At 44.7% G+C, this 15,427-nt stretch overlaps 2 protein-coding genes across 2 annotated transcripts in view; both read right to left on the bottom strand.

Annotated features, from left to right (window-relative positions):
* Positions 1-1,174: 1,174 nt before the first annotated feature.
* Positions 1,175-15,427, bottom strand: part of LOC149123101 (uncharacterized) — a 51,953-nt gene continuing 37,700 nt past the window's right edge. Inside the window, exon 3 of the mRNA XM_089310330.1 lies at positions 1,175-2,202. Within this exon, the coding sequence (XP_089166456.1) occupies positions 2,178-2,202 (25 nt within the window). The 3' untranslated portion in view covers positions 1,175-2,177. The remainder of the gene's footprint in view (positions 2,203-15,427) is intronic.
* Positions 1,661-2,122, bottom strand: LOC100354792 (histone H3.3A-like; the record flags this gene model as incomplete). Its single annotated transcript, XM_070054196.2, has 1 exon — positions 1,661-2,122. A coding segment is annotated over one exon (426 nt), but the record flags the coding sequence as incomplete, so codon positions are not given.

The raw sequence follows: 15,427 nt of genomic DNA, 5'->3' as shown, positions 1-15,427 counted from the left end.
CTAGTATATGAATGCCTAAAAATAGAATAACTACTTGAGCCTGTTTACATGTCTATGTAAAAAGAATGTGATGATGGACGATATGGAAATAATTCATAAGTAAATGTTTTTCACCTCTTCATGACAGATCAAGTGATTTAAATTTTCTCCTGAGGTCCCAGCCAGTCCCTCAGCCCCAGCTGTGCTTCAGCCCTGCCTGTCTTACCCAAATAGCACTCCCTTTCCATGCAGCTTCTGTCGAAACTACCCCTCAGAACTAGCATCACTCAGAACCACACTGGCAAAAATAATCAACGTGGCTGCTGGTTGTGTCCCTGTAATGAGCTGCAGCTCATTCTAATGTCATTATAATAAAATTGTCATGGCTGACACTCTTACTCCCATCATGTACTTGATTCCATGATGCTTCTGAGTTCCAATAAAGGGTAAGGAAAGGTGATACTCAAGTCCCACCTCAAATTCCACCCCCTGTGAATATTCAATTAAACCCCACCTCAGACACCACCTTCTGTGCCTTCAGATCATATCAATGGATGATCCTGAACCTTGATGAGTGCAGCTCATGGTTGGTTTTTTTTTTCCCAAAGATTTATTTATTTGAGAAGCAGATTTACAGAAAGAGAGAGGAGAGACACAAAGAGAAAGATCTTCCTTCCACTGGTTCACTCCCCAGATAGCCACAATAGCCAGGGCTGGGCCAGGCCAAAGCCAGGAGCCAAGAGCTTCATCTGGACCTCCCCAGATGTGGGTGCAGGGGTCCAAGGACTTGGGCCATCTTCCACTGTTCTCCCAGGTGCATTAGCAGGGAGCTGAATTGTTAGTAGAGCAGCCAGGACTCCAACCTGCACCCAAATGGGATGCTGGTGCTGCAGGCGATAGATTTACTTGCTCTGCCACAGTGCTGGTGCCCTAAATAAGAACATGTTTAAACACACACACACACACACACACACACACACAAATCTGGGGAGGCAGGCATGCATTGTTTACATTAATTCTAAATTAACCATAGATAAGAGGGGTGGAATTACATGATGGGTAAGGGGAGATTAGGGATGGGAGAGGTATCTAGAAAGAAAGCTAATTGTTGCTTTTGGATTGGCTGGAGTTGGTAATCAGAATATCTATACTTGTGTGTCAATAGGATGCAAAGGCCCTAATCATCCTAATGGGATTTTTTTTTATAGTTTAATGTATTTTAATAGCAAACTTACAGGAACAGCACAGAAGACAGACAACATTAAAAACATGTACTTGTATGTAGGACAACTCAGTTAGAAAAGTATAGTGAATGGATGGAATCTACTGTATGATAAAAATGCTACAAACACCATTTAGTTGCCGTCAATAAGAAATTTACTTGTTTTAAAAAAATCCAAATGCTGGCCTTGTCCAGAAAAATTTAACAGGTTTATTTATAATTGTTATAAAGTTGAACTGCTGAAACTTGTTCACTGAAACATTTTGACTTGCATTAATGCTTTACGTCCCCGCATTTATATTAAAAATCCACACACAAATGAAAATGGAAAAACTGCCAATACCTGATTTCTGTCCCCTATTTTCCACTCGCAATCATATACTTAGGTACCTTTTGACCCATGGGAAAAAATATCTAACGTTCAGAACTACCACTAACAGGAAGAAGAGAAAAAAAAAATTTTGAGAATGAAATGTTTCCCGTCATAGTGGATTCTTAAGCACGTTCTCCACGTATGCAGCGTGCTAGCTGGATGTCTTTTGGCATAATTGTTACACGTTTGGCATGGATAGCACACAGGTTGGTGTCTTCAAAAAGGCCAACCAGATAGGCCTCACTTGCCTCCTGCAAAGCACCAATAGCTGCGCTCTGGAAGCGCAGATCTGTTTTGAAGTCCTGAGCGATTTCTCGCACCAGACGCTGGAAGGGGAGTTTGCGAATCAGAAGCTCAGTGGACTTCTGATAACGTCTGATTTCACGAAGTGCCACAGTACCGGGCCTGTAACGATGAGGTTTCTTCACCCCTCCAGTAGAGGGCGCACTCTTGCGAGCGGCTTTTGTAGCCAGTTGCTTCCTGGGTGCTTTACCACCAGTCGATTTGCGGGCAGTCTGCTTTGTACGAGCTATGGTATAAAGACCTCCTTACTTAACCCCCCTTCTTCGGCTGGAGCTCGGCGAGCGAGAGGCGGCGCTGGCGTTAGAGAGCGACGGCGGCGCGGCGGCTGCGAACACAATTGAAAGATCCCTAATAGGATTTAAGTCAAAGTTTCAACATAGTCTTTTTCCTTGTTTCAGCTGTTAGCTGAATAACTTCCCTTATCTCTAGCCTACTTTCCATCCTCTGGCCCTTGTAATGTAAGTGTAGGACATTTTAGAATTTTTATTAAATTACCAAGTAGACAAAGTCACTTTAAAAAATCACTGTGTCATCGAATCTGATTCATGCTTGAAACGTCACCATTAAAGATTCGTTCCTTGGGGTGGGTGTGTAGCACCAGTGGTTAAGCTGTCACTTGAGATACCTGCATTCCATGTTGGAGTTCTGGGTTTGATTCCTAGGTTCCCCTCCTGATTCCAGTGTCTTGCACACCTGGAAGGCAGCAGGTGACAGCTCAAGGCCTTGGGTGCCTGCCACCCACAGAAAAGGTTCAGCCCGAGATCCCTGCATGGGCTTCAGTCTAGCTCAGCCCTGGCTATTGCAGGCATATTGAGTGTAGTCAACTAAAAAATCTACAGCAGATGGAACATGTCTCCCCCTTTGTCTCTCTCCTTTTCTTTGTTTTTTAAATAAAATAAATAAAGTTTTAAAAATATTCATTCCTTCATATTAAAATGAAATATTTGGGGTGGGCATTTGGCACAGAAGCTAAGCTGTCACTTGGGAGAACCACATCCCATATAGGAGATTCTGGGTTTTGGTCCTACTTCTGCTCTCGATTCCAGTTTCTTGCTAAAGTGCATCTGGGAAGGCAGCAGTTGATGACTTAAGTACTGGGATTCTTTCCTACGTGGGATTCCCACATAGGAGACCTGGATTGAGTTATGGCTCCTCACTTGGACCTGGTTGTTGTGGGCATTTGGGGAATGAACCTGCAGATGGGAGGTCTCTGTCTGCCTCTCACCATCTCTGTTTCTTTGTCTTTCAAATGAAAATAAATATACAAAAATTTACATTAACATTAAATAAATTTTAATATTTCTGGGGCGGCACTGTGGCGAAGTGGGTTAACGCCCTGGCCTGAAGCGCCAGCATCCCATATGGGTGCCGGTTCTAGTCCCAGCTGCTCCTTTTCCAATCCAGCTCTCTGCTATGGCCTAGGAAAGCAGTGGAGGATGGCCCAAGTCCTTGGGTTCCTGTACCTGCAGGGGAGATCCGGAAGAAGCTCCTGGCTCTTGGCTTCGGATTGGTGCAGCTCCGGCCATTACAGCCAATTGGGGAGTGAACCATCAGCTGGAAGACCTCTCTCTCTGCCTCTCCTCTCTCTGTGTAACTCTGACTTTCAAATAAATAAACAAATCTTTAAAAAAATTTAACATTTCTGGGACTTTTCATTTCTTTCTTTTTTCTTTTCTTTTTTTTCTTTTTTTTTTTTTTTGCAAGAAGAAAAAAACTACTGTTCCTCAACAGTGGAGACAAGGGCTATAAACAATCATCGAATCTCAAAAATGTCAATTTCATTCCTATCTACAGCTTTTTTTATCTAAGTTATAAAAGTGTAATGTATTTCATATATACAGATTTAGGAACATAGTGATACTTCTCACCCTATCCTCCCTGCTGCCCATGCTCCAACCCTTCTTCCTCTTCCCTCTCCCATTCCCACTCTTAACTTTTACAAAAATTTATTTTCAGATTCCTTAATGATCGTAAGGATAGCCCTATACCAAGTAAAGAGTTCAACAAATATCTGAGACAACATATTCTAGCATTCAACTATTTTCCCGAAGCAGGAAGCCTTTTACTGATGAAAGGGAATTAAATGCAGGTAAATTTTGACAGAAACTGGAAAGTGACGATGAGGAATATGAGAGGCATATGGGATCCAAGGTTTCCTAGGGAGGCCTTGGGCAGCTGAGAGGCGGCACAAAGGGATTAGAATCCATGAACCCTTCCCCACTGAAGGGGAACACAGGGTTCAAAAGAGAAGATACACAGTACTTCTGCATTTTGACTAGAACCAAGCTCCTCACGGACTTTGTAAATCACACAGACCCTATTCATAGTTTAATCCTTCCACCCACTGATCCAGAGAAATTAACTTTGTACGTAACAACTGTGGCCACATACAGTTATTTTGGGTGCATTTTCCCTGACATGGATAGAATCTTTTTCAAAAACTGATATTTTAAAATAAATTTAAGCGGTTTTTTTTATAGACTTGAACATTACAACTAAAATTAATCAACTTCGTGATTTTAAACATTTATATTCTATTAAGACATATTTTATAACTTAGTCCCTACTAGTTGCTGAGCTAAAATGTCCCAGAGGTCTCTCTCTTTTTCTTTTCCCCTCCTCCCTCCTTCTCTCCTTCCTTCCCTTTCTTTCTGAAAGGCAGAGTGACAGAGAGAGAGAGAGTAGATTGAAGCCAAGTCTCCATCCAGGTGTCCTATGTGGGTGGCGGGGGCCCAGGTGTTAGCGCCATCTTTCCAGGTGTATTAGCATGAAGCTGCATTGGAAGCAGAGCAGCCGGGACTCAATCTGGCACTCTGATCTGGGACGCCAGCACCTTAAGCAGCAGCCTAGCCTGCTGCGCCACAGCACCAGCCCCTGTCCCAGATCACTTTCATATCCATATATTTGGAGATATTCTTCCTAAAGTGAGCCCGTCTCTGAGACAATATTAGCATTAAATTGTTGAGTAAGCAAAGTGGATATGCAGTGTAATTCAAGTGTGCTAGGAAGTTCATCTGCCTAAAACGTATTCACTAAAGATACGACACAGACGCCTACAGTTTCCAACACTGAAATAACTCTTTTGGATTAAGCTACTGACCTCTCACCTTCTAGAAGTCACTCACCAGAGGGCCACCAGTGACTCTTGTGCAGTAAAAGAACAATGGTTAGGTACATTAGGAACTTCTCTAGCCAGTCACCTTCTTTCTAAACCAGAGACATTTAATGCTGCGCACGTCTCCAGCTAAACACATTTTGAAGTCCATTCCCACTATAGGATTTTTTGACTACAGTCCAAAAACCCTGCCTGCCACTGATAAGTGCTCTCAGTCAGCTCTCATCTCTCACTTAGTCCTAGGCTACTTGTGTCCTAGCTCTCACCCCCTCATGCCTCCATTGGCTCTTCCTTCATCAGTTAGCCCTTTTGTTTCTTGCAATTTCCTTTTTACATTTTTATTTCTTATTTTCAATTTATTTTTTTTTTATTTGACAGATAGAGATAGGCAGTGAGAGAGAGAGACAGAAAGGTCTTCCCTCTGCTGGTTCACCCCCAAATGGCCACCACCACTGGTGCTATGCCGATCTGAAGTCAGGAGCCAGCTGCTTCCTCCTGGTCTCCCATGCGGGTACAGGGCCCAAGCACTTGGGCCATCCTGCACTGCCTTCCCAGGCCACAGCAGAGAGCTGGACTGGAAGAGGAGCAATCGGGACTAGAACCGGCATCCATATGGGATGCCAGCGCCGCAGGTGGAGGATTAACCAAGTGAGCCACAGCACCGGCCCCTCAATTTCTTTTTAAAGATTTATTTATTGGGGCCGACGCTGTGGCCTGAAGCGCCAGCATCCCATATGGGCGCTGGTTCGAGACCCGGCTGCTCCACTTCCAATCCAGCACTCTGCTGTGACCTGGGAAAGCAGTAGAAGATGGCCCAAGTCCTTGAGCCCCTGCACCCATGTGGGAGACCTGGAAGAAGCTCCTGGCTCCTGATCGGCACAGCTCCGGCTGTTGCAGCCAATTGGGGAGTGAACCATCAGATGGAAGACCTCTCTCTTTGCCTCTCCTCCTTTCTCTGTGTAACTGTGACTTTCAAATAAATAAATTAATTAAAAAAAGATTTGTTTATTTATTTGAAAGGCAGAGAGAGTGAGAGAGATCTTCCATCCATTGACCCACTGCACAACAGTGCTGGTCCCCATGCTTGCCTTTACTTTTGTACCCTTTGCTCACCTGGAACAGTGACCCTCCTCAAACCATCCGTCATCCCTGGAATTTTCACCTAATTTCTCCCTTTACTGTGAACTCGTTCTCACTCCTGTCTTGCCTTTGCTACCCTGCTCCCTTGGCACGCATATTTATCCTGCACACTGGAACTGTCTGCTTCTTGGTCCACCATGCTCCCTCTGCCCTTTCCATTCTGCAGCTCTTTGAGGACTAATGCTACCCCACTGTTGCCATGGCGCTGAATGTGTCTGAATTAACTTGGGGTGTGGGGTCACCAAGACACATGGGGGAAGCCAAGTGAAAGCATTCTGTGGAAAAAATTCCCTCACTCTAACGTTTGCCCAGCGACTGCCTTGTAGGCCACTACGCCGAAGATGAGATGTTGAGCTTCCTGTTATTTTCTAACAATGCTAATTATCTCGCAAGGGCTGGCAACGTTTGGTAAGCTTCAGCATTTCAGAAGCAATTTTTTACTGTGATCCATGTAGTCTTTTATATAGAAAGATGTTTAAAAAAAAAAAAAAACATGGGATTTCTTTGAAGGACTGTAATTCCAAATTGAGTTGGGGGAAATGAAGGAACTGAAATCATCCCCTCTCCTTCCTGACCACACACCCCTTCTGCAACAGGTACTTTATGCTTTTTCGCTGCCCCCATGACTGTAATTCCTGGCCTCCCACTCTGCACCCCTGCCCTAGCTTCTACTCTCCACCCCTGGGCATTTCCTCCTCTCAGACCTCTTAGAATTTACACTCTCCATTAAAATGGTTTCGGTACCTCAGTCCATTAGCAAGCTGATCTGGTAGTCCTGGCTAAATTTTAAAGGATAAAAACCTCCTAAAACATCAAAAACACTGCTTGTGTACCAGACCTTTCTATTAGTAAAGCCAGTGTTTTACCTCAAGGTACTTGCCTCCGCTTATTAGCAAAGAGAAGTGCCCTATACTGTCCGCTGGATTTTCATAACATTTACTAAAAATGTCTTCAAATTTCATGGTTCCTGTCAATCATCTCCTTGCCTCTTTGCACATAATCTTGTATATTTAGTGTTTTTTTTTTTTTTCTCTTAGACATACCAGGAAACACCTTTTCTGTGCAAATGGTGTTTGAGAGAAGAAGCTAAGTCACTGGCCAACTGTAAGGGGAAACCTCGAAGAACGAACCCAGAAATCAACCACAGTGTACAATTCCACATGCACTGTCTGGGAGCCCTCCCCTTCCCTTCCTCTCTCTCTCTCTCTCTTATTCCATGTGTTTATCAAGTACTCATAATTTTGAGGTCTATGGCAAAAATTTCCAGGATGAGATGAGAACAGTGGAGTGTAACACTGCAGAGCATAGGCTCTGGAGCCAGAGGCTTGATTCTGAGTCCTTGTTCTGCCAGTTGGTAGTTAAGTTATCTTGGCCAACTTATTTTGCTTCTCCGCTCCTCAGTTTTGTCATTTATAATATAGAGATGATAATAATAGGATCCACTTTTAGGGTGGCTATGAGGATTAAATTCTTTAGTACATAAGATGTGCTTCAGCACATAATTGCTCCGCTGAAGTATTACCTATAGTCAACTGCTGCTTAATTCTTCATGACTAATGGGAATTAATTAGGAGGACAGTGGAGTGTGGGAAGAAAGAGGTTTCTATATAAACATTTTATTGGAAGTCTTTGAGGTATGAAGGAGGTGTATGTGTGTGTGTGTGTGTGTGTGTGTAGGTGTGTTTGACAGGAGCTGATAGTGGCAAGGAGATAGGCAGAGGTCAGATTATTCAGAATGTTATAGCTCATAAACTGCATAAGATTTAATTTTATCCTAAAAATCATGAAAATTCCTCAAAAAGTTTTTTTTAAGAGTTATCTATTTGAAAGGCAGAGAGAGAGAGAGAAAGAGAGAGAGACAGAGAGAGAGAATCTTCCATAGGGTGGTTCATTCCCCAGTGGCCATGGCAGCCTGGGTTGGGCCAAGCTGAAACCAGGAGCCAGGAACTCTATCCAAGCCTCCCACATGGGTGGCAGGGGCCCAAGTACTTGGGCTGTCTTCTGCTGTTTCATAGGCACATCAGCAGGGAGCTGGATCAGAAGCAGGGCAGCTGGGACATACAGGATGCTGGTGTTGCAGGTAATGGCTTAACCTACTGCATCACAACACCAACTCCCTTTGAAAAGTTTGAGGTAAAAGGAATATACAATCCAGTTTGTTTTTCTAAAGATAACTCCTGTTATTTTTTTTTAACAGGGGGGAACCTGATATGTTGGGGAAAGGAAAAAACAATGTTGCTAGCCAGTACCTTGAGCCATTTGGTGGATGATGGAGTCATTCATAAAAATGGAGAACACCAAAAGAGGATTATGGGAGTTGAGAAGAGGAGAGGACTCAATATTGAATGTGTTGGATTTGAAGTGGCTAAGAAATCTTCAAATGGAGTTTGATATGGGTCCAAGGTTTACAGAATAAACTTGACTTGGTTACTCTCAAATTCAGAGTCAGGGTAAAAAAGGAAATTCTCATTCAAGTTAAAGTAGACAACTTCAGTTAGCTAGTGATAGAACAGTAATCAATACATGACTTTACATTGGGCTTTAAGAGGGGAAAAAACTTCCTATGGCTACTGACATGAGGGACAACTGGACAGCTGAGAAAGACTGGATTTCAAGTAAGCATTTCAGAAAGTGACAGTTTGCCCTTTGATATTTGCCAGATATACAGGTCATCAATTAAAAAAAATTGTGCTTACTTTAAGAAAGGGAAAAATGAGGCAAGCAGAGAGATTACGTGTCTACTTAAACTCTTTGCTCCTACAGATCAGAACTGTCAACCAAGAAGGATTAATGCTTTTCAAATTGAAAAACTCCCACAGACTTAGATTTTAAGAGGGCACTTAAGGTAAATAGAGTGCTTTCTGGAGTCTGAGAGGTCTCTTGTCTTGCTTAAACATTCCAGGTTAAATTGGCAGAGTCTTGCGTTTGCCACACAGCTTTAATCTTTTAGAGACCCTGGGCATTTCTCTAAGTCTTTTAGAGATTTTGAGACCAAAGTTCTAATTATGAGGAAAGTTATGGATTCATATTTCAAAAAATAAGCTATATGCAGTGCTGGCATCCCACACAGACGCTGGTTCGAGTCCCAGCTGCTCTACTTCTGTTCCAGCTCTCTGCTGTGGCCTGGGAAGGCAGTGGAAGATGGCCCAGGTCTTTGGGCCCCTGCACCTGTGTGGGAGACCGGGAAAAAGCTCCTGGCTCCTGGGTTCGGATTGGCTTAGCTTCAGCCTTTGCGAACATCTGGGGGAGTGAACCAGCAAATGGAAGCTCTCTCTTTCTCTGCCTCTGCCCCTACCTCTCTATGGCTCTGTCTTCCAAATAAATAAATAAATAAATCTTTTAAAAAAAGGGGTGAAGGGACCGGCGCAGCGATTCATTTGGTTAATCCTCCACCTGTGGCGCCAGCATCCTATATGGGCACTGGGATCTAGTTGCTCCTCTTCCAGTCCAGCTCTCTGCTGTGGCCCAGGAGGGCAGTGGAGGATGGCCCAGGTGCTTAGGCCCTTGCACCTGCATGGGAGACCAGGAGGAAGCACCTGGCTCATGGCTTCAGATCGGCGTAGCGCCGGCTGTGGTGGCCATTTGGGGAGTGAACCAGCAGAAGGAAGACCTTTCTCTTTGTCTTTCTCACTGTCTATAACTTTACCTGTCAAATAAATAAATTAAAAAAAAAAAAAAAGGAATAAGCTGGGGCTAATGCTGTGGCATAGCGGGTAAAGCTGCCGCCTGCAGTGCTGGCATCCCATATGGGCACCGGTTCGAGTTCTGGCTGCTCCACTTCTGATCCAACTCTCTGATATGGCCTGGGAAAGTAGTTGAAGATGGCCCAACTCCTTGAGCCCCTGCACCCGCGTGGGAGACCTGGAAGAAGCTCCTGGCTCCTGGCTTTGGATCTGCCCAGCTCTGGCCATTGCAGCCAACTGGGGAATGAACCATCGGATGGAAGACTTCTCTCTCTCTCTCTCTCTCTCTCTCTCTAACTCTGACTTTCAAATAAATAAGTAAATCTTAAGAAAAAAAGAATAGCTATATAAAATATTATGTCCATTAGAGTGTCATAAGATATTTTGTAAAAAAAAAAAAAGATTTATTTATTTGAAAGGCAGAATGACAAGGAGAGAAGGACAGAGAGAGAGAGAGAGAGAGAGAGAACTTTCATCTGCTGGTTCACTCCCCACATGATTGCAGCAGTCAGCCAAGAGCCAGGAACTCCATCCCGGTCTCCCATGTGTATGCCAGGGCCCCAAGCGTTCGGGACATCTTCTTACTGCCTCCCCTGGTGCATTTGCAGGAAACTGAATCAGAAGCAGTGCAGCCAGGACTCAAACCAGCACTCTTTTATGGGATGCTGGTGTTGCAAGCGATAGCTTAACCTTCTATAACACAACACTGGCTCCAAAAGATACTTTTTTGTGGAAAATCTCCAACACAAAAAAAATATAATAGTACAATAAATTCCCAAGTACTTATCACCCAGCTTTAACCACTACCAACTACCTGCTTGTGGAAAAGATATCTTGAAAATAATTTTTTTTTTTTTACTTTTTTGACAGGCAGAGTGGACAGTGAGAGAGAGAGAGAGAGAGAAAGGTCTTCCTTTGCCGTTGGTTCACCCTCCAATGGCCGCCGCGGCCGGCGCACCGCGCTGATCCGATGGCAGGAGCCAGGTGCTTATCTTGGTCTCCCATGGGGTGCAGGGCCCAAGCACTTGGGCCATCCTCCACTGCACTCCCTTGGCCACAGCAGAGAGCTGGCCTGGAAGAGGGGCAACCGGGACAGGATCCGGTGCCCCAACCAGGACTAGAACCCGGTGTGCCGGCGCTGCAAGGCGGAGGATTAGCCTAGTGAGCTGCCGCGCCGGCCTGTATTTTTTCATTTGTAAACGTATTTAATTTATAAACATATGAAACACAGAGAAAAAATGGGATAGCTAGGAAAAGGAAATTTATACTGGTCACAATCTTAGCCTTTTTAGCAGGATTGTCAGTAGCTTAGTTGGTGCTTCTGAATAGTTTTTAAAAAAGGTGCTTTGTCCCTTGAATCCTTGAATGTATTGTCCTGTGCGTTACTGGTTGTGGAGGGGAGGGCGGTTGCAGGAGTGAGTTTCGTGAGTTCTTTGCCTCAGCTTAGTATAGGAAAAAAAAAAAAGCTGGGAAACAATTTGCAAAGAGGCAGAAACTTTTATTTGACAGAAAAGAAAATTTTATTTGATTGGCAAGTGACAGAAAAGTGTCTGGTCCAAGACTGGGTGGAGTACCAGAGCGGGACACTGGCTTTGAGGAAGTCTCCAGAGTTTTTAAGGCGTCACTATTTGTTCATTGGGTTATCCTACTGGGTGTGCTCATTGGACGGGGGTTTTACATATGGTATGTTAACTGGCTTGCAGCTCATGGAGGTGGGGGGGTCTCTTGGAGATAGCCTTTCCCCTTAGGGGCTCAGACTGTCCTCTGCTAGTTCTGCATGGAAAATTGCATCTAACCTGAAGGCATGATTTAAAACTGCAAGGTCACACAAGATAGCCTGGAGCTCCTGGAGCCAGTCTGACTCTCCCCAGGGGCACAGCCCCTTCCTCCCCAGCTCTGGTGAAAGATTACAACCACCCTCAAGGTGTGATTTAAAGCCTCAAGGTCACACATGCAGCAAGAAGCTATTAGGAAGATTTCAGTTAATCTGGAGACAAGTTCTTCAGCCACAGCTGGCAGCCTGCTTGTGAAGGACATTCTACCTTTGTCTGAGGAGCCCACAGACACCCCACCCCCAGCCCCACAGGGCGGCTTCAGGTGCATGGCCAGGCTGTGGAGCGTGAACTTGATCTTTGCCCTCACTCATTCTCCCTGGCTAACCTCCCTTTGGGAAGCTCAGCATGACCAGTGGACACAGTAGCCTTACCTTCTTTCTCTGCAGAGGGAACACCTATATTTATATAATTGGTAAGATACTATGTAGCTTTAGTCATTTATTTATTTAAAATATTTAGTTATATGACAAGCAGAGTTAGAAAGAGAGAGGAAGCGACTGAGAGAAAGAGTTTCCATCTGCTGGTCCACTCCCCGAATGGGTGCAATGTCCGAGGCTGGGCCAGGTGAAAGCCAGGAGCCTGGACCTCCATCTGGGTCTCCCACACAGGTGCAGGGACCCAAGGACTTGGGCCATCTTCCACTGCTTTCCCAGTCACATTTAGCAGGGAGCTAAGACGAATGTGGAGCAGTTGGGATTCAAACTGGCATCCATATAGGATGCTAGAATTGCAGGCAGTGTCTTAAACTACTGCATTATGATGTCAACCCCTATATAGTTTTAACTTTTTAAAGTTAATGTTTCAGGGACAGCACTGTGACGTAGCAGGTAAAACTGCCGCCCGCAGTGCCGGCATCCCATATGGGCACCAGTTCGAGTCCCGGCTGCTCCACTTCCAATCCAGCTCTCTGTGGTGCACTGGGTTGAAGCCCTGGCCTGAAGTGCTGGCATCCCAAATGGGCGCTGGTTCTAGTCCCAGCTGCTTCTCTTCCTGCTATGGCCTGGGAAAGCAGAAGATGGCTCAAGTCCTTGGGCCCCTGCACCTGCGTGGGAGACCCGGAAGAAGCTCCTGGCTTTGGATTGGTTCGGCTCTGGCTGTTGCAGCCAATTGGGCAGTGAATCAGCAGATGATGGAAGACCTCTCTCCCTGCCTCTCCTCTCTCTGTGTAGCTCTGCCTTTCAAGTAAATTAATAAATCTTCAAAAAAACAAAGTTAATGTTTCATGCATTCTTTCCTTATAAATACTGGATTCTAAAAATATCATTTAAAATTTATTCATTTGAAAAAGTTACATATATGGAGAGAAAGAGAGATCTTCCATCATTGGTTCACCCCCCAGATGGCAGCTGGGGCTGTGCTAGGCTGAATCCAGGAGCTAGGAACTCCATTCTGGGTCTCCCATTTGGGTAGCGGGGTTCCAAGCACTTGAGCCATCCTCTGCTGCTTTTCCGAGGCCACCAGCAGGCAGTTGGATCAGAAGTGGAGCAGCTGGGACACAAAATGCTGCCCATATTGGATGCCAGCTTCACAGGCAGTGGCTTCAACTGCTATGCCATAACGCAAGCCCCTAAAAAATTTCATTTTTTAATCCATACAATATTATATCATAATCTCCTAATTAATTTAACTCTATTGTTGAACAGTGAATTTCTTTCTTTCTTTCTTTCTTTCTTTCTTTCTTTCTTTCTTTCTTTCTTTCTTTCTTTCTTTCTTTCTTTCTTTCTTTCTTTCTTTCTTTCTTTTTTCTGACAGGCAGCATGGACAGTGAGAGCGAGAGAAAGAGAGAAAGATCTTCCTTTACCGTTGGTTCACCCTCTAATAGCCACTGTGGCTGGCGTGCTGCGACCAGCACACTGCGCTGATCTGAAGCCAGGAGCCAGGTGCTTCTGGTCTCCCATGCGGGTGCAGGGCCCAAGGACCTGGGCCATCCTCCACTGCACTCCTTGGCCACAGCAGAGACCTGGGCTGGAAGAGGGGCAACCGGGACAGGATCCGGCACCCCGACCTGGACTAGAATCCGGTCTGCCGGCGCCGCAGGCAGAGGATTAGCCTATTGAGCCACGGCGCCAGCCTGAATTTATTTCTCACTTGCTAATAACATAATGTATCTTCTTATGCTTGTCTAACAAAAGCATCAACATATATCTATGATAAATTTCTTAGGATAAATTTCCAGAAGTGGAATTCCTGGGATTAAATGACATGGCAAATTCAAAGCTTTTTATCCCTCTTACCAAGTTGCTTTTCAGTGAGGATGAACTAGCTCATACCCATTGGCCAGCTTTGCAGAAGACCACCCTTTCAAAAAAACCATGATAATATTAAAGGTGATGATGAAAGATGTGGATTAATATTAAAAACAGAACATTAGGAGACAGCATTATGAAGCACTGGGTTAAGCTGCCACGTGGATATCGGTATCCTATATGACCATGTGAGTGCTGGTTTGAGTCCTGACTGCTCCACTTTCAATCCAGTTGCCTGCTAATGAAAGCAGTAGAATATGACCCAAGTACTTGGGTCCCTGCCACCCAGTGGAAGACCTGAATAGAGTTCCAGGCTTCTGGTTTTAGCCTGGCCCAGCCTTGCTGTTGTGATCATTTGGGGAGTGAACCAGTGGATGGAAGATCCTTCTCTTTATCTGCCTCTCCCTCTCTCTGTAACTCTGCCTTTCAAATACATAAAATAAATCTTAAAAAAAACCCCATAGCATTAATGTTTGATGATATGAATCCACATTTTTAAAACAAAAGCAACTTATGTCATTTTATTTGGATTTGAGTATAATAAATAAAGTAAAAAATGCTTTTGTATGTATATTAGTCATTCTTCTAAATTTCTCATGTATCAGTATTCCATTAGAACTTTTCTGCTGGTATATTTTCTTTTCTTTTTTGACTATCAGAAAAGTTTATTTAACAAAGAGTTTATTTTTTTCTTTTTATATTTAACAAAGAGTTTAATATGAAAATGTAAATGGTACATATTTTACATCATAGCAAAACAGATCCTAAGAAGAGGGGACATGGGCCGGCGCCGCGGCTCACTAGGCTAATCCTCCACCTAGCGGCGCCGGCACACCGGGTTCTAGTCCCGGTCAGGGCGCCGGATTCTGTCCCGGTTGCCCCTCTTCCAGGCCAGCTCTCTGCTGTGGCCAGGAGTGCAGTGGAGGATGGCCCAAGTGCTTGGCCCCTGCACCCCATGGGAGACCAGGATAAGTACCTGGCTCCTGCCATCGGATCAGCGCGGTGCGCGGGCCGCAACGCACCAGCCGCGGCGGCCATTGGAGGGTGAACCAACGGCAAAGGAAGACTTTTCTCTCTGTCTCTCTCTCTCACTGTCCACTCTGCCTGTCAAAAAAAAAAAAAAAAAAAAAAAAGAAGAAGAGGGGACATGAATTTATTTGCTGAACAGCTAATCAGTCATTATTATACACCTTCAAAGGTTTCTGTCATAACACTATTTCTTCACATTACCACTATTCCAATATTGTTCTCGTTCTTTTAAAGCTGTGTTTATTTATTTGAGAGGCATAGTTACAGATAGAGAGAGGGAGAGACACAGAGAGAGAGGTCTTCTGTCTGATGGTTCATTTCCCAAATGGCTACAACTGCTGGAGTAGGGCCAATCCAAAGCCAGGAGTCAGGAGCTGCTTCCAGGTCTCCCATGAACACGTCCAGGAGCCCAAGCACTTGGGCCATCTTCTACTGCTTTCCAAGGCCTTGGAGAGAGCTGGATCGGAAGAGGAGCAGCTGGGACTTGAACCGGCACCCATAA

This window comes from Oryctolagus cuniculus, chromosome 12, assembly GCF_051225735.1.
Source record: "Oryctolagus cuniculus isolate XC-2025 breed Fujian yellow rabbit chromosome 12, ASM5122573v1, whole genome shotgun sequence".
NCBI lineage: Eukaryota > Metazoa > Chordata > Mammalia > Lagomorpha > Leporidae > Oryctolagus > Oryctolagus cuniculus.
Note: the sequence above shows the minus strand (reverse complement) of the source record. Positions and strands in the feature narration are given on the sequence as shown.